Source organism: Arachis duranensis, chromosome 4 (genome assembly GCF_000817695.3).
Source record: "Arachis duranensis cultivar V14167 chromosome 4, aradu.V14167.gnm2.J7QH, whole genome shotgun sequence".
NCBI lineage: Eukaryota > Viridiplantae > Streptophyta > Magnoliopsida > Fabales > Fabaceae > Arachis > Arachis duranensis.
In genome coordinates this window covers 11,810,150-11,830,143 of record NC_029775.3, presented here as the reverse complement: position 1 = coordinate 11,830,143, position 19,994 = coordinate 11,810,150, and the positions used below count along the sequence as shown (strand labels likewise).

The 19,994-nt window shown below is 31.9% G+C and overlaps 1 protein-coding gene across 1 annotated transcript; it reads right to left on the bottom strand.

The window, feature by feature from the left end:
- Window positions 1–11,220: 11,220 nt before the first annotated feature.
- Window positions 11,221–13,787, bottom strand: LOC107483385 (ferritin-like catalase Nec2). The gene is made up of 3 exons (XM_016104004.3): window positions 13,434–13,787; window positions 12,589–12,814; window positions 11,221–11,672 (listed from the first exon to the last, which is right to left on the bottom strand). The coding sequence occupies exons 1-3, from the start codon at window positions 13,757–13,759 to the stop codon at window positions 11,295–11,297; spliced, it is 930 nt and encodes a 309-aa protein (XP_015959490.1). The 5' UTR covers window positions 13,760–13,787; the 3' UTR covers window positions 11,221–11,294.
- Window positions 13,788–19,994: the final 6,207 nt, after the last annotated feature.

Sequence of the window (19,994 nt, the reverse complement as noted above, 5' to 3'; positions counted from 1 at the left end):
TAAAATAAAATTATACTTTTTAAAATAATTTTTCATAATTTTGATTTTTAATAAAAATAATTATTATATCAAAGTGAGTCTCAAATAAAAGGAATATAGTTTAAAGTTATTCCTAAACTATTTTTATTATAATTATATTATAATTAGTATTTAATGAATAATGCATGATTATACTAATTTAAAAAATATTTTTATTATAATTATATAAGATTAATATCTAATGTATTGTTATATTAATTATCAATCATAAATATTTTTAATCATTCTAATTATATTAATTGATATAATTTTAATTTTCATTTATTATACAAGAATTTAAAAATAATACACACATTAAGAATGACAAATAAATTGGATAGGTATGCACACTAGCATTAGAATGTGTCAGACCAGTATTTTTTGTGCCAAAATACTCTCTGTTGTAGAATATTATTATAATGATAATAATTGAAACATATTGAAATGTTAAGAGTAAAACTAAAATCAAACATTAAGGATAAAATTAAAATAAAATAAATTTTGAAGACAAAAATATGATATATTATTCAATAATTTTTTCTAAAATAAAATTGTATTGATAATAACTTTATTAAACTATATTCCTTTTACTTGAGACTCACTTTGATATAATAATTATTTTTATTAAAAATAAAAATTATAAAAAATTATTTTAAAAAATATATTTTTTATTATATAAAAATAAATTAAATATCTCTAAAAATATCTTTAGTAATATTTTTAATAATTACTAACAAACATACGCGATTATGGCAAGTAATTAAGCATTATATATTTTTATAAGTGAAATTATATAAAGATTTTTAAAGTGAGTCTCAATAAAATGACATATATATTTTAAGAGTATTTTTAATATGATTTTTATAGCCCGTTATTTTGGAACAACTACTTAATTTTGGCACAATAATATATTTTTAGTCTATGTCATGAAGATTCAATTAAGATTTTATATTGATTGTCAAAAATTTAACACAACTATTTTTCTTAATTTTATTTTGAGATAGACTATGTAACATAATAGAGTTGGTGGTCTTGCTCACATATAAATATAACTTTAAATTTTTATATTTGATGATGATAATAAATTCATAAACAAGTGAGCAAATATCATATAGAAGTAAATAACAATATTAAGAGAGGAATTTAGTTAATTAATATTATTTAGTTTCTCATTTTAACAATATTAAATATTTCACAAAAAAAATATTTAATATTTTATCTTAATCTTTATTATATAATATTTTACAACAGGTAGTATTCTAGCGTCAAAAATATTGATGTGATATATTTTGTCTATTTTATATATCTGTCTCTTCTAAATTTATTTTAGAAAAATATCTTTATTATAATTATATTACAATAAACATTTAATGAATAATGCACGATTATATTAATTTAGAAAAAATCTTTATTATAATCATATAAAATCAATAATTAATACATAATTATATTAATTTTCAATCATAAATATTTTTAATCATTTTAATTATACTAATTGATATAATTCTAATTCTCATTTATCAGAAAAGAATTTAAAAATAATACACACGTTAAGGATGACAAATTCATATTGATAATAATAATAATAATAATAATAATAATAATAATAATAATAATAATAATAATAATAATAATAATTTGATGACACACACATTATATTCTAAAAAGGCAAAACGTATTTTACAAATGATTAAGATAACAATTAAAAAAAATTAAAAATTAAACATAAAATTGTAATTCTAATTGCAATAAATTTAAGTTGATATCAATAATTAATTCTTATCTACTAAAGGTTATATATAATATTTTTTTATGTTTTATGAGTCTAAATTTGAGAGTGAAAGTATTTTTTTAATTTGTTATTTTTTTTTACTAATTTATAGAATAAGAATGTATTCTTTATTTTTTATTGAAGTTGATCATTTTAAAATACAATTATAATTTTTTATAGTGTTTTTTTATGTCACTACAAGACACATGAGAAATTGCAGCGATTTTTAACCGCTGTAAAACAGCATACCAGCGGTTCGGTAACCGTTGCGGGTTAGGTCATGGAGATTTAATTTTGCGGCGATTCTAATGAACCGCTGGCACAATCGCCACAAAATAGGATTAGTTTTTTGTGCAGTTTCAATTTGGCTAACAGGTATTTTTAAAAAAATTTGTATATTGTAAAGGTTTATAACCCCCACAATTTCCACATTTATATTAAAACAAACGCCAGCAATTTTTACATTTTTTTCCTTTTATATTGAACTTCATCCTTTGCTCTATTCTTCTCACACCGACACCATCACACAAGAGACATACTAAGTCATAATAGGAACTTTGCCAATCTGTCCTTAGTTTATTTAAGGTCTTGTAAAAATTTCAGGGTCTTTTTGGCTTTGATCATGTGAGAACTTCATCACCAACTCAAATTTTCTAATGCAACCCAGAAAAACTCAAGAGGACTTAAATCCTAAACCACGATTCATGCAGCAATTCACTCTCCAATTGGAATTGTCTGTGTTACAAATCGTATCACATCAGTCAACACAAAGCACAAACCACAAGATTTCTACAATTATGAAATATAATGCTAAGTTCTAATTTTGTAGTGCAAGTTTAGACCAACTCAACCAGCATTAGTTTTAAAATCACAAATAAGTTCGAGGTTATAAAGCAGAATAACCCTTTGTGCGAAATTTTATTACTTCTAGTCAAACTCGACTCTTCCCACACCAAAAGTAATTTTTACAGTGACCAAGCATGCAATAAGATTCAAATCTCACTAAATCAGTACCTTGCAAAAATATCCAGCAAGTAAATTTCCATGAGAGTGATCTGGCTTCAAAAAGGAGATCAACTTACTCATCAATTGCCAAAAAAAAGAATAAGATCTTCTCAAAAATAGTGAGAAAAAATATTTAGATATTATTCGTGTCTTCATGTGCCAAACGGGTCGGGTTGGTAAGATGAGCGAAATAGAAAAAGTCTGGACCTGGCTGCTGACGATCGAATGGATCTCCCGGGCTCGCATTAGAGAGTGGAAGGCTGGGATCTTACGGCCTCGCAGACTGTGGTGTTAGAGAAGGGGAGCCACCTGCAAAAAGGACTTCGACAATCAAGTTAGAATCCGTACAGATGGCAGTAAAGTGAGTAATAGTGACGTACCTCGGGGAAGGGTAGGGCCCTCCCCCTATATACCCTGTACTTAGGGTGGGTCCCACGGGAGCAGACCCACCTTGCAGGAAGCTTCCTTTTCCCCCAACTGTCAGATGTTGTGCTGGAGGGGTGGAGTTGCCAGGTCGGCTTCCCGATTCGGGTTCAGTGACCTTACTAGGCCAGCCGCCCAGATCAGGGTTTAATGCTAACTGGGCTGGGCTGAAACAGTGCCCCCATCACGCCAGCTAGGGATGTGAGTGCCGTTGTTGGCGCATTTTAAAGTTGCTTCACCGCCTGGTCGGCCACTCGTGATTAGGGCGTGCCTCCTACGCGGGAGTAGGCTGTACCGTTTCGAGAAAGCGTTGCTTGTCGCCTCGTTCTTCGCGCTTGCAATCAAATACATTTATGACTGATTTGAAAGCATAGAGGGAGAGGTCCATTTTACCCTTGACCTTCGCGCTTCTCCATGGCAGTTACACTTTTGTTTTTTGGTTTTCTTCTTCTCTCTCACTATCAGTTCCTCTCCATGTTTCCATTCTATTCTTGCACTGCATCCTCTATTCCCCCTTAAGTTTTCTAGATTTTGCTTTATTGGTTTGCTTCCCATCCATCTGTAATATCCTTCCTTCAGATTTTCTTACTACTCCTTTGCAAGAAATCTCTCTGGTAAGCACATCTCTTTCACTGAACATTTTCGCTTCTTTAGATTGGATGATTACCATTGTTTCTTCTTCTTGTGTGTTGAGTAGTTCTTAGGTGGTTTGTGCGTGTTGTTTCATACTGCCATTAGTTAGGTTTTAGAGGGTGTTACCATTTAGATTTCTGGTAGTTTAGACTTTATCTTGGTTGTAGGTAGGCTTTACTGTGGCACTTAGTATTAGTTCCCTGCGTTTGTTGCATTAGTTTTAGTTTTCCCGACTTCCCGGCCTTGTAGCCTGACGTTGTGGTGCCCCCACTGAAGGGCTTGCGTGGCACGGGCTTGTTCTACATTTTGGGTGAAATTGTGTTAGGGTTAGTGCGGGGCTGCGTGGAATCGACGTTAATACAAATTGATTATGCGTTGTAACACCCTACCATACAAAGTCTTATGCTTAAGTCATAATTCAGAGATAGCAAGGTATTACAACCTCTAAAATGAAAATTTAGTACGAATAGTATTGTGAAAAATGATTATAACTATGAACCTTTTTAAGAAAAAGGGGTAAACAAAAATTCGTAACTCGAAAGCGCAACACTTCGATCGATAACGCAACAAACAAGGATAAACCAACGCGAGATTATATATACATACAAATGAATGTCAAAAACAGGAATATCAAAACTCAAAATCCAGTTGCGAAGATAACCGGTCCGAGCATAGCAACATATATATACAAGTAAATAAAATAAGGAAACCCCAAGGAAACCCAAAGGGACACAAAGACAGAGAACCTATTCTCCAAAATCTCCTATAAGAGGAGTCATCGCAGTTTGTATTATTCAATAGAGAAAAGTATCTAAGAGAAATCATAAAATCAAAACAGAGTCCCGAGAACAAAGGATCTTTGCTAATCCAGAAGTCTCCAGCATGCTTCAACGAGAAGCCTCACGTCCTGCATCTGAAAACCACAAAATCCGCATGAGTGAGAACCAGAGGTTCCCAGCATGGTAACAACTTTCACATATATAATATATAATAATAGAGGAAAGCCGAAGACAATCCTAGAACTTCCTCTAGATAAAATTAGAGCTTATAAACAAGCTAAACCATAAAGGGCATCTGACTAAAGATCCTTCAGTCTAACTAATACTTCCCTTTCCCATTCCTTCAGACCTCCCAACCACCAGCAGGAGTATAATATAGCAAACACAGTTATATCAGACAAGAGATATGCAAATAGGAACAAATAAGGCATTTAGACAAATAGCAAGTAATATGCAGTCAAATAGGCAATCTCAATCAATTCACATAGTATGCATATGATGAATGCCTGTCCCTAATGGCTGATGATATCATCTGTCGGTTATAGAGCCAACCCGACAAGTCCTGGTAGCTAAGCATTGGATTGTCCCTCTGTCGTGTCTCCCCAACTCGAGTTATACTCAATATAAACTTGATCATAATCATGATCCATATCCATCACCCTCACTGGTGAATATTTATGGGGGTGAGCTCATCCGAGGCTTTCACAGTGCCCGACCACCCTGACGATATAGGGTCAAAAGAGCTTCGAGTCTTAACTTGGAGCACGTGGTGGCTAGCCACTGCTTCCTCCCAGGGAACTCTCATCTCCGATAGTGGAAGTGGAAATATTCACAATTCATTCAACAGCATATATGCATTTATACTTAACCATAATCATGGCTCCGCCGTAACACGGCAATAATCCAGCCATCCGGCTCACGGTTAAATCCATAACCAGCCAATAAATTTACAATTACGGCCCTTCGGCCCATGGCATAACAAGCACTTCCACCGCCATCCTCCGTATCTCACATAATCATCTTTGATCCTCATTGATCATTCATTTTTCCCTTGCTTCACTCGTAAGTTACCACATTCACTAGCTCCTTTCCTCATTGCTAGGCATATCATAATGATTTAAGACACAAATGGTGATATCGGAGGCTGAGAAGTGTGAAATTTGGCTTTTAAAACTCAAAAATTAACTTTGGGATGAAAACAGGGCCACGCGTACACGCACTTCACCCGCACGCGTGGATGGCCACAAAACTCATCGACGTGCAAGCGTCATACACGCGGACACGTGGGTTGAAAAATAGCCAAACAACGCATACACGTCAGCCACGCGTACGCGTGGGTGTACTTGCGCCCCAGGCACAAAACTAGCACAACTCTCTGGAAAATGGATGGGCAATTGGTGCAGCACATCGACGCGCCCGCGCACAGCACGCGCACGCGTAGATGGTGCTTTCTTGAAGATCGGTGCGTACGCGCCAAGTGCGCCTACGCGCGGAGGGTCATTCTGCTAAAAATTTTCTAAGTTAAAAGCTGCAGAATTCACAGATTCAACCCCCAATATTCCGACGGACTTAACTTTCTCATTTTAAATCGTTTTCCGCCCGTTCTTCTAACGGCATGGACATCCCGGATCCAATTTCATTTCTAAATAAGTTTGGTACAAAACGGGGATCCATAGTCCAAGTTATGTCCCATCAAAGTTTGCCCAAAAAACCATGTTTTCATACAAAACCACAAAGTGCCATTTTCAAAACAAACCAATTTCACCCCCTTTCAAAATTAACCAAAACATGCCAATTTCAACCATTTTTGAAATCAATCAAAATGTACCAAAATCAACATCAAGCCTCCTCAACTCACACATTAACACTTTACCACAATTCACAAAACATCATCCCACCATTTTAACACTTCTCAATCAAATGGCTAAGAGACAAACACATAAACATGTCACACATACTTTTTCATCCCAATTCTCAATAATACCATTTCCAATCGACCATCATTACACATACTCAATATCATACTCACCATCAACATGGTGTCACCCACAATTCAACCTCAATTACTCATCAAGCATATATCACAACATGCATAATTCTCATACATCATACCATCAAGGCATCAATAATCATTATCACATATATGACCACATCATATATCTCAACCATTCAACAACATCAACAATTCAATGCCTATCTTAGGGCCTCTAGCCTAAGTATTTTCCACTACATTACATTTAGATACGAGAAACCGAGACCATACCTTAGCCGATTTTCCAAGCTCAACCGGAGTACTTCTAAACCATTTTTTCTCAAGCTCTCAAGGTATCAACACCTCCAAGAACAGATTTTTGCATACAAAACCCTCTTTCAAGCTTTCCAAAATCACCAAATCAAGCTCCAATATTCACATATACACAACCTAAGCCACAATCATCATACCCATACACAACATCTCAATACTCAAACTTCATAGAACAACAAATTATACTAGGGTTGAGAATCTTACCACACCCAAGGTCTAAGGAGACAAGATTAATCTTCTCTTTCAAGAGAGTTGGATCCTATAACATCAAAGAGCCTAAAATCTCAACATTTTGTCCATGAAACTCGAAAAAAAGGGTTGGAATTTTGAAGAGAAAAACATAGCTTATCTCAAAATTGGTTGTATGGGTTTTATAGAGCTCTCCGCGGTGAATGCGTCACCGCAAACGGTGCGACAATCGGAGCTCTAAATCAAAAGTTATGGTGGTTTGAAGATCAAGTGAGAGATATAAGTTTGAGAGAGTGTTCTTCCTCTCCCTTACTCCATTTCAGCGTGTGAGTATCTCAAATGAGGAGAGAGAGTGCTGAAAAATAGGATTTTGGTTTAGTTTAGTTGGGCCAAGGGCCCACTTTGGGTCTGGTTGGCCCAGTTTAGCCCGTTCGGTCCAATCTTGGTCCGATTTCTATAAAATTGTTACCGAAATTCTTGTCTCAATCTTTTCTATCATATTAAGCCATAAAAATCACATTTTTGGCTTTCTAGAATAAATTCTCATTTATGAGTTAATTAGCCGTTAATTAATTGGGTCTTACATGCGTCACATTGAAGAGATTGGATGCCAATCACAGCTATCTTGGCAAATTGCAGCAGATGGAGAAACCACAGGTAATTTGATGTCGCTATCTTCCGTGTTTTTTTTAGTGTGTAGTCATTCTATTATATTATTCTTTTGATGATTGTTCTTACTTCAATTTATTTCTTTCGTCTAATATTTTAGTACGAATGTCTTTTACCGCAATCATTTATAATGTATCACATCCATCAAATATCATCTCGAATTGTATTAACTGATTCGAGTTCCAATTACATAGATGTAAGCATTCAACCATCCTTCAGTAAAATAGAATTTAGTATCCATTCGTTGAACGCTTACATCCATGTATTAGAACCCGAATCAGTAAATACAACTCAAGATCGTATTTGATGGATGTGGTGCATTGTAAATGTTTGTGACAAAAGACAATCGCACTGGAACATTAGACGAAAGGAAGAAGTTAGAGTAAGAACAATCATCAAATTATCAAAAGAATAATATAATAGAATGATTACATAAAAAACATTATAAAAAATTGCAACTTGTACCTTAAAAGGATCAACTTCGATGAAAAATAAAGAATACATTCTTATTCTATGAAGTAGTCAAGGAAGAATAACAAATTAAAAAAATACTTTGGTTCTCAGATCTAAACTCATAATAAACTACAAAAAATAAAAATTAAATGCTATTTTTTGTGACTAAACATAACATAAAAAAAAAAGGACCTAAGAGAAAGAGTAGCACTCCTTTCTGATAATAATGTCTAAATTATTAGGGAGCAATAACCACTCTCACTACAAGAAACATCGTTAAAATCGACGACCAAATCGATGGCTAGGCCATCGATAATATTAAAAATCGATGCCAAAATAGACGGCGGTAATGGTCGCTATTAAACTTGTCGATTTTTTAAATTTTAATAAAATTGACGGTATATCAAACCGTCGATATATTTTAAATAAAATCGACAATTCTGATGTCGATAATATGAGTTTAAGTTTTTCCCATATTAAGTAAAAGCGACCCGTCTGTCGTCGATTATATTAAATAAAATCGACACACCAACTGTCAATTTTGGATTTATTAAAATGGACAAAGAAACCGTCAATTTTGGACTTACTAAAATGGACAAGGAAATTGTCAATTTTTAACTTATTAAAATGGGCAAGTGAGCCGTCAATAAAATTATAGAAAGACAAACAAGTTCTCCATTTATTTTTTATTTTCTTTTGTCTATTTTGAATTTAAAAATCGACATTACTGCCGTCGATTTTAATAGCTACAGATTTTTTTATTTGTAAAATAATAGTCAATTAAATATTAAATAATGAGACAAATACACTTTTAAATACAAAAATAAAATTTATAATAAATATTAAATAATGAGTTTACATACTTGTCAAAACAATAATAAATAATCCTCTAATTTAAAGATTTAAAACAAGGGGTGGAGGACGGTGGTGGAGAGTGGGTGAACAGAAGGAGTGAGTGAAGGAGAGAAGAAAAGGAGGTTCACGGGAGAAGAAGAAGAAGGGGTAACCGTGACGGAGGAACGACGACAGTGGAGAATGATGGCAGCGCAACCGTAAATTTGGGGTAGAACAAGGGGCAATTGTGTTTCTGGTGATTGGAAAATTTGGGGATGAAATGGAAAATTTGGGGAAAATGAGTTCTGAACTTTGGACGCAGGAAGTGGACACGGGTATTTGTGATTTTAGTGATAAAAATCGACGAAAAATTTGTCGATTTTAATTTAAGAAAAAGCAACACTCTAGACGTCTATTTTATACCTTAAATCTACATCGTTTGCTTAATTTCAAAAAGCAATCTAGATCGTTTATATTTATCGACGTAAGTGTTGTCAATATTTTAAATAACAAAATCGACGCCATGTTCGTCGATTTTAAAATAAAAGTATTTTCCCTTACTCGTTCGTCGGCAATGTGACGATAATGGTGCTAAGTGTTAATTCATTATAAAAATATCGACGGTTTGGCTGTCGATTCTAATATTTTTCTTTTAATTACGTTTTTTTAACAATATCGACAGTAAACTATCAAAAAATATCAAAGACAGAAATAGCCGTCGATTTTTGGCATAGAAAAAAAAAGTTTTTTCATGTAGTGTCTAAATACCTGCTTGTTTAAAACAGCAGTTTTAGCCATTAAAAAAATTAAATGCTATATGTAGTCTGTAATAGATAAGAATTAATTATTGATATTAATTTAAATTTATGGCAATTAAAATTACAAATTTATTTTAATTTTTAATTTTTTATTATTTTTATCTTAATCCTTTGTAAACGTTTTGCTTTTTTAGAATATAATGTGTGTCTCGTTTATTATTATTATTATTATTATTATTATTATTATTATTATTATTATTATTTGATATCAATATGAATTTGTCATCCATAACGTGTGTATTATTTTTAAATTCTTGCATAATAAATAAAAATTAGAATTATATCAATTAATATAATTAAAATAATTAAAAATATTCATAATTGACAGTTAATATAATTTATATTAAATATTAATTTTATATAATTATAATGAAGGAAATATTAGGAATAAAATTAAAATCAAACATTAAGGATAAAATTAAAATAAAATATAAACATCGAAGACAAAAATATGATATATTATTCAATAAATTTTTTCTAAAATAAAATTATATTGATAATAACTTTAAACTATATTCCTTTTATTTGAGACTCACTTTGATATAATAATTTTTTTATTAAAAATAAAAATTGTGAAAATTTATTTTTAAAAAATATGATTTTTATTATATAAAAATAACTTAGATATCTCTAAAAATATCTTTAGTAATATCTTTAATAATTACTAACAAATATATGATTATGACAAGTAATTAAGTATTATATATTTTTAATTTTATAAATAAAATTATATAAATATTTTTAAAATGAGTCTTAATAAAAAGGATATATATATTTTAAGAATAATTTTAAAATGATTTTTATAGCGCGTTACTTTGGAACACCTACCTAATTTTAGCACAATAATATATATCTTTAGTCTATGTTATGATGATTCGATTAAATTTTTATACTGATCGTCAAAGATCTAACGCAATTATCTTTCTTAATTTTATTCGAACTTGAAACAGATTATGTAACATAATGGAGTTGGTGGTCTTGCTCATATATAAATATAACATTAACCTTTTATATTTGATGCTAATAAATTCATAAACAAGTGGCCAAATATCATACAGAAGTAAATAACAATATTAAGAGAGGAATTAGTTAATTAATATTATTTAATTTCCAATGCAGCATAATATTTCACACACATATATATATATAAACTTTAAAGATAAAAATAAGACATTATTTCGAATTTTAGGTCTAGAACAGTAATATTTTATTATCCTTTTACTTATATGTAAATATACACACATTGATTTTTTTTTTCCCCATAATAAATCGAGTACAATATATAACAAATGGCAATTATTTATTCATTAGATGAGAATTTATATATTTATACGATATGAGACATATTTGTTGTATACTTTTTTTACCCCAGAAAAGGCATTAAAGCCGCCATAGCTTTAATTACGTTCCAAGTAAGATTTAGCTATGGTACCATTAGCTCCCATAGGGTAGAATCCACCAGGAACATGTTCATCACCTGTTCCATACACTATTCTCAATATCTCTTTTGGAGTTCTAGGATATGAAAGTGAATAATCGTTAGCTGAAAGAACATTCCCTGTGACTTCACCTTCAGCACCAAGCTCTTTAGGTACCACAAGGCCTTCATCTTTAATACCTTCCCTCCCTAATTTGTTTCTAAGGTTTGAGATGCGATTTGTGAACTCAGTCACACTCACTTTATATGGGATTACTATCTCATCTCGCCGTTCGTATAACAAACCTCGGATTATTGCATCCTGACCAGACTCCACACCTAAAAGTCCTGCAACAAGCTGTGCATGCAATATCGCACCATATGTTTAGATATTAAATCAACCACTTTCAAAAGTTCATGAAAAAGTTTAAAATTTAAAATTCTGTTAGGTTGTTAATAAATCTTAAAAAAACACTTATGTTAAAAAGGACAAAGTATATAATATGAAAGAGTTAAATGTTTTTTTAATTAGATTTTAGGTTAAAATGTTGTACCTGATTGAATATTTTATTTGTTTTTTACTTAATTTATTTTTGCATAATTAGTTTGAATGCATGATATAAATTCCATTTTTAGCACAGTTAATTTATGCAATTCATGAAAGCATATATATATTAACTTCAATTAAATTTTATAAGCTCATTTTTACTGACTTTCTTTTTTAAAAAATCTCTGAAACCAATAATTTTCTATTCAAAAGAAAATAACTATTTTACATTCATCTTGAAAATTTATTTATAAATGCAAATAATAATAATAATAATAGATTTTTGCTAAACTTAAATTATTTTAAAATTAATTCTATAAGAATATAAATCATACATCAATAATGCACGTGAGTAATTTTTCTAATAAAAAGGACAAAAATATTTTTCAATAAAATACAGTAGAATTGGGCAATAGAAATGTGACACATGGATGAACCACCAAAAATGGATGAATCAATAAAAAAGTAAACAATTTTGTCTTAAATAATGAAACAACAAGTTTTTTAAGAATAAAGGTCAAAATAGATTAAATTATTAATGAAAAAAACCAAGAAACCTTTAATTAATGAAATAAATAAAAACCCCAAATTGTACTATTTCCCTTTGTGAATATTTTGAATCATTGTCCCACACGTATGTATTATATAATAAGTGAATTGATTTTTCATTATTTTTCGACCATATTAATTACTTGATCCACCGAATTAGTTTGGAGGTTTTAATTACCGCTTTGGCAGTGGCACTGAGCAGAAGTGGGTTGGCACCAACATAGCCATTGAGACCAACATAAGGAATCACATAAGATGCAATTAAATAGTTTATGTCATTAGCATAGGGATCAAATGGTGGCTTCAGCCTTTTACCAAAGGCATTATTTATTATTTGTCCAAATATTTCTGAGCTTATATTCAGCAATGGCCTTGAAAATCCTCTCACTGTGCTCTTTATTGCCCTGCAACAGTACAACCAAACTTAATTAAGTACTTTTATTTTTTTTTAAATACTGATTAAATTTTAATAAAAATACTAGTCCCAACCTAAAACTTTTTCTAATTTAATTACTCTCAGGTAGTATTTTATAATAATTAATAATTGAATCAAGAATATTTTCCTCTTTACTGTATGAACAAATTTTAACCATATATTTACGATTGTTTTTCTTTTTATTTTGCAAAACTTGATTTATAAATTCAAATATGTTTTACTCTAGAATGAATGCAATACTCACAATAATTAACAAGAATAAAGACACAATAATCACAGTTTATACAAAATAACGAATTAAATTTTTCTGATATATTAATAGGAAAATGATTGAGAATGAATTAATTTTATTTACCTAAATTAAAATTAGATTTTTTTTTAATTTTCTCTTTCCTTCCCTGTTACAAAAATCCAAAATTCAAACCTTTAATTTTTATTCATCTAGTTGGCTGATTGATAGTTAAAAAATAAGTTTTTTTTTTAAATAAAACCATGATGATTAACATATACACAAGCAAAAATGTCTTACAATAAGAGAAATGATTAATGAAAATCTAGACTATAAATAAATAAAAACAAGAATGAACCTCAAATGTCCAACTTCTTGGAGACCAAATTGAAAGATAATATCCTTAATAAGGGGACTAAGATCGGCAATTTTGCCACCAATGGGAGAGGGTCCTCCTTCTGTTAAGTTAGGGTTAACCACATCCAAACCATAACCCTCGGCTCCAAACAAAAAAAATTCAGCTTCCAAGTACTCCAAGTTCAGAGCTAATTCAATCATATCAATATCAGATTTTGGAATAGTATCCCATGATCTAACAAAAATTTTATTAGGAGAATAAAAGAGAAACACTAGTAAAAACACAACAAAGGAACTCATGGGATTGAAAATAATGTTAAGTGCCATGTGGATTTTTTTTTTCCAGAGAAGATGATGTGTGATGCATGCATATAGGTTTAAACATGCGTCTATATATAATACCGAAATGGAAATATTTGCAAATAAGTCCTCTAATTTTTGTTTAGTGTTAGAAGACAAAGACATAAATCATTTTAAAATATGTGATTTAGCAATCCTAAATTGCTAAAGAATAATGATACCAATAAAAGACCCATTTTAGAAGAAAATTTAACAAAACATATTTTTTATTTATACTATTAAACAGCTTTAAAATGTAAAAGTTACATATTTTAAAAACGATTTTGTTAAATGAAAAAAATGAAGAGGAAAAAAATTAAAAGCAAAAATATTAATTGATTATATTATCAAAAGGTGTCCGACACACAAATATAATAACTCAGCGAATACTTCGTCCTTTTATAATTTTTGAGCAATTTTTTTTTTGTTTTTCTGTATTCTTTCAACGAATAAGAAAGTGAAAATTTTTTATTTAAATTATTTAAATATAATATTTATAAAAATAGGTAAACAAAGTATATTTATTGATATGCATCATATCCAGGATAAATTTAGAGCACACAAATATAAATATTATATTTAAATAATTTAAATAAAAAACCCAAGAAAGTGCTATGTGCCAAAAGGATAGTCGGGCAAGTACTTGTTAGGGATATATTGGTTAAATTTTAACAAAAATATTGATGTACTTTAAAATTCAATCAGTTAGTATATTTGTAATTTTAATTTTTTAATTAAATAATTAAACACTAAAATAATTAAATTTGTTATAGTAAAATTACTAAATTTAAAGTAAATGAATAATTAAACTTGTTTATATATAATCTAATTTATATAGTAATATAATACATTTTGAAAAAGTATACGTTATCAAGAGAGAGTCTGCCAACTATTACCAACACAAATTAAAAAAAATTAAAATAAATTTATATGGCTAAATTAGGTTTAATGTGGGGTCCATGAAAAACATTTTGAAAAAATAAGGAAAGGATAAACGTGGATCAGGTTAACATCAAACCAGAGAAACCCAATATTCCAACCCTTTCACGCAACCACTTTTCTAAGAAACCATCGCCGAACGTCTCTCTCGTACAATTGGCCAAAATTTTCAGTCACCGGGACGCCGCCGTGCCCAGTCCGCCAGTGACCGTCTCTCCCCCCGATTCCAATTAGATACACCAACAGCCTCGTGGAAGATAGATGCGACGTACGTCCATGGTGGTGTCGTGAAACCGTTGTGCCGTGAACTATACTAGGTAATATCTCCGTCCCAATGTTAGTAACATCGGTAAGAATCTGCAATAACCTTTCCATTTGTGACACAGACCCTTCCTCGAGCACCAATTTTCAGTGTATGTGTCTGTGTTGAAGACGAGTGCATCACAATATGTCAATGGATACACCAATTTTTGAAGAAGCATTGTACGGCAGTGCGTATGACACGAGGGAGAATTCTAATTCAACCGACATTAATGTTCCGTGTTTGAGTGAAGATGACACACCACATGTAGAACAGGTAATTCTTCTTTTAGTAGCATCTTTGCTTAGGCCTTCCAACAACTTTTTTTTAATGTTTTAAATCATGGGTTATTAACAGGGATTCAGATGTGTCTTGTTTATTTTTTTTATTTCTTTTTTTTTTGACTTAATTTGCTTAATGTGACTTTTTCATAGTGACTTAATGTGTATTGTAGTGAGTTTTCTTGTGATATACATAGCAATAAATTCAGTTGAGAATGACAATATATTTTGAGCAATGCATTGAGATCCATGTGTTTTGTATTAGATATTTGCGGTTTTAGGAATGGTTAAATGAGTTTTATATTAGCAAATTAAATTTGTATTTTTTGGCTCTAGAATTTTAATTTGGGAGTACACCAACTTATTCTTGCATGTGTCTTGTTCATTTTAGATCATTCACTCCTTTTTTTTTTTTAGTTTAATTTGCTTAATGTGTGTTGTTCATGATAGGTTAATGTGTTTTTTGGTGAATTTTTCTGTGATACATGGAGCCATATATTTAAGTTGAGAATGAGTGTATATTTTAAGCATACATAGTCTTTCTTGTTTATTTGCCGCAATACTCTGTGATTTTTTTTTTCAACTTAATTTGCTTAACGTGAGTTTTTCATAGTGACTTAATGTGTCTTGTAGTGAATTTTTTTGTGATACACATAGCAATAAATTCAGTTGAGAATAACAATATATTTTGAGCAATGCATTGAGATCCATGTGTTTTTTATTAGATATTTGCTGTTTTAGGAATGGTTAAATGAGCTTTATATTAACAAATTCAATTTGTATTTTCTGGATCTATAATTTTTATTTGGGAGTACAACAACTTATCCTGGCATGTGTCTTGTTCATTTTAGTATCATTCACTCCTATTTTTTTTTCTCAGTTTAATTTGCTTAATGTGTGTTGTTCATTGTAGGTTAATGTGTTATTTTTTTCTCAACTTAATTTGCTTAATGTGACTTTTTCATGGTGACTTAATGTGTCTTATAGTGAATTTTCTTGTGATACACACAGCAATAAATTCAGTTGAGAATGACAATATATTTTGAGCAATGCATTGAGATCCATGTGTTTCTTATTAGATATTTGCTGTTTTAGGAATGGTTAAATGAGCTTTATATTAGCAAATTTAATTTGTATTTTTTGGATCTATAATTTTTATTTGGGAGTACACCAACTTATCCTTGCATGTGTCTTGTTCATTTTAGTATAATTCAGTCCAATTTTTTTCATCAGTTTAATTTGCTTAATATGTGTTTTTCATGGTAGGTTAATATGTTTATTACAAGAAAAATATAGTAATTTTTTATATCAATTTAGTTTGGTTTGTCCATTAGTAGGTATTATCAAAAATTAGTAGGGATACACTTTGTTGCATGAATTGTGTTTTACAATTTCTTAGTTTAGCATGTGGAGATGATGTTTTCAGCTTTGAGTTTTTTTTATTTTTTTTAAATTTTTTTTATGGCTTTGATCATCGATAGTAAGTATTTACACCAGTTTAGTTTGGGTTGTCAATTAGTAGGTATTTTCTGTTTGTTGGTAAAGTTTTTATTAGTGTTGAATGGTCGATGTGTATCTTGTTTGGTGATATGTCCTCGTGTATCGATTTTAGGAAAAAGAATCTGAAGACGCTATTCAGAAAAAGGATGATGCTACGGTAAGCAATAATGAGGTGTGAAATATATTTTATTCTTCTCGCAAAATTAGTGACATATTGAAAATTGTTTAGATTAATGTGGTTTGTGTTGAATGATGCATTTTCTGTATGGATTTGCAGGTCCCGGATCACACTGGAATTCCAATGGAGGAAATTCCGTACGTAGGATTGAGATTTGATTCGTTACAGCAGGCACAAGAGTTCTATTCTAATTATGCGAAGAAGGTTGGGTTTGTGACGAGGATTAGGAATACAAACTTTGACAAGACTAGGAAGGAATTAAAGGTACCTATTAATCAATCGATACACTACAGTCATGAAGGTTATCAGGAGTCTCGAGTGAAGGCAGCAATGCAGGTAAAGAGAATAACAACAGCTGGGTGCAAAGCAAGGATGTACGTGATGCTTGATAGGCATAATGATAATTGGTTGGTGACCAAATTAGAATTGAAGCACACCCACGCGTGTTCTGCCGAGCAAGCTGTGCATTACAGTGAGTACAGGAAACTGACCATGCATGCCAAGTGCGTGATTCAGAACAACGATGAGGCTGGCATACGGCCTAACAAGACTTATCTTGCACTGGCGAACGAGATTGGTGGGTCATCAAAGTTGGGTTACTCAGAAAAGGATGTTAGGAACTTTATAACAAGGAATTTGCGTTGTGCTGACGTAAACAAAGATGTGAAGGAAATGATTAGATATTTCATGCGAATGAGAGACATAAACCCGAATTTCTTCTTTGCAGTTGATGTGGACGAAAATAACAAGTTTAAGAGTACGATATGGGTAGATGCAAGATGCAGGGCATCATATGAATATTTTGGAGATGTGGTATCGTTTGATACAACGTACAGAAGGAACAAGTATGTTTATGTTTTTGTCTCCATTATAAGGGTTTAAATTTTTCCAACAATATTGTGATTTAGTAATTTCTGGCTGTCTTTATTGCAGGCATGGACTTCCGTTTGCATCTTTCGTTGGTGTCAACCATCACGGCAAGTCCACACTACTCGGATGTGCTTTGTTGGGTAATGAGGAAATTCCTAGCTTTGAGTGGGTCTTTAAGAACTGGTTAAATTGCATGGGAAGTCCCCCACATGCCATCATCACAGACCAGTGCAAATCCATATTTGGCGCAATTAAGAATGTTTTTCCAAATACTAGACACCGATGGTGTATATGGCACATAATGAAGAAGATACCACATAAGCTCGGAGGATATGCTAAATACAGGGAAATAGATGATAAAATGCATGGCACGGTTTGGAATGCCCGTTCTGAAGAGTCTTTTGAGAAAGATTGGTGTGCATTCGTTAATGACTTTAACCTACACAAAAATAAATGGCTATCAGGTTTGTGCTTTATAGTGCTCTTGTATTATTTTTTGATGGTAGGTATGCTTGGAAGGTTCGGTCTTTATTTTACTAGAATTCAGCCCCCGTTGTCATTGGATGATTGCAAACCAATTTGGATACTTTTATGGAATATTTTTATTTGAGACGTAGATGTACAGTTGGTTAACTAAGTCTTTAGTGGTGTACTGTGATGTAGCTATTTATTCATGATGATGATTCCCGATTTGATATGTATGTTTTGGTTTTGTAGACCTTTATGAAGATCGTCGAATGTGGGTTCCAATATATTTCCAAGGTGAATTTTGGGCTGGTATGAGAAGTACCCAACGGAGTGAGAGTATGCACGCCTTTTTCGATGGTTACCTGCATTGTAAAAGTGGACTGGTTCAGCTCGTGCATGAGTATGACAATGTGCTTAGAAACAAAGAGCAAAAAGAACTGGAGGATGATGCTGCGGACTCTAAAGGAGTTGTCCCATGTTCATCGAGCTCTACAATTGAAAGACAATTTCAGCGTGAGTACACAACTTCTAAGTTTAGAGAAGTCCAACAGCAATTCAGTAAAAGAGGGGATTGTTTAGTCCGTGGGGTACTCAAGAGGGTGATTTGTTTCGGGTGACCGTGAACGAGCAATACCTATTGTATGGGGAGCCTAGGTCTTGGAAGTACAGTGTTGAGTTTGACCCTAAGACACACAAGGTTCGGTGTGAATGCAACATGTTTGGCTCAAGAGGTATTATTTGTTGCCACTGTCTTGCTGTGTTGTTTTATTACGGAGTAGACACAGTACCATCTTTCTATGTTATCCCTCGATGGAGCAAGAATGTACAGCAAAAACACACTTTCATCAAGAGCAGCCATGACGAGAAGCGATCGGACGAAAGCCACAACTTATTTAGACGACTGTGTTCACACTTCTACAATGTAGCACAAGATTTTGTGACATGTGAAGAGGAAGCGGCCATGTTACATTTGGGTCTTGATCAGTTAAGGTCAAAGTTGCTTGATTGTCGTGTGAACTTGGTGTCTAGGCGTGTTCCAAGTTCACAAAACATCATGGTCACACAGGGAGACCCCCATCTTGGTGAATCTGACATCCAAGGTCCTTCAAAGGTTTCAACGAAGGGTCGGCCGAGAATGAAGAGGCTTGGATCTGAACTCGACGCCTCAATCAAGAACTCTATGCGAAGAAAGAAGAAGAATCCACCGCTGGTATGCGTTTCCTTTTTCCATAGTTTCAAACCACTTGATAACTTGACTAAATGGATAAAGTTGTTAGTGTTATTCACTCTTTGTCTATACATGTTTATTTTTTTAAGGATGTTCATCAAGCATTGAATCAAGATGTAGTGTGTTGTTCTGCTAGGAGAGCGAATGGATCACAGGAACATGGCGGGTTCTTGTCGTTGTTAAACTCATTTCAGCCTACTTAAAAGATTTTTTATTATAGATTTGTATGGAGATATCCCTTTATTAAGAGTAACTTTTTTACTCTAATCATAGCCATTTTATTCAGTTTGTTAAATAAATAAACATTGTTAACAACGATATATCATTATTTATTGAGTTTATGTTCATTGATTAATATTGTTAACTCCTGATGAGTTTGTTAACGTTAAAATTTGCTAAGCATTGAAGGTTATGTGATATTGATTAACAAACACGTAAGACACATCTCGTGGAAGACA

What these genes read in the sequence shown, in the direction of transcription:
- LOC107483385 (XM_016104004.3), bottom strand. Translation starts at nt 13,759, where the DNA reads ATGGCACTTAACATTATTTTCAATCCCATGAGTTCCTTTGTTGTGTTT. An exon ending in CAAGAAGTTGGACATTTGAG is followed by an intron (nt 12,815 to 13,433) that starts GTTCATTCTTGT and finishes GTACTGTTGCAG; the next exon opens with GGCAATAAAGAGCACAGTGA. An exon ending in TCAGTGCCACTGCCAAAGCG is followed by an intron (nt 11,673 to 12,588) that starts GTAATTAAAACC and finishes TTGCATGCACAG; the next exon opens with CTTGTTGCAGGACTTTTAGG.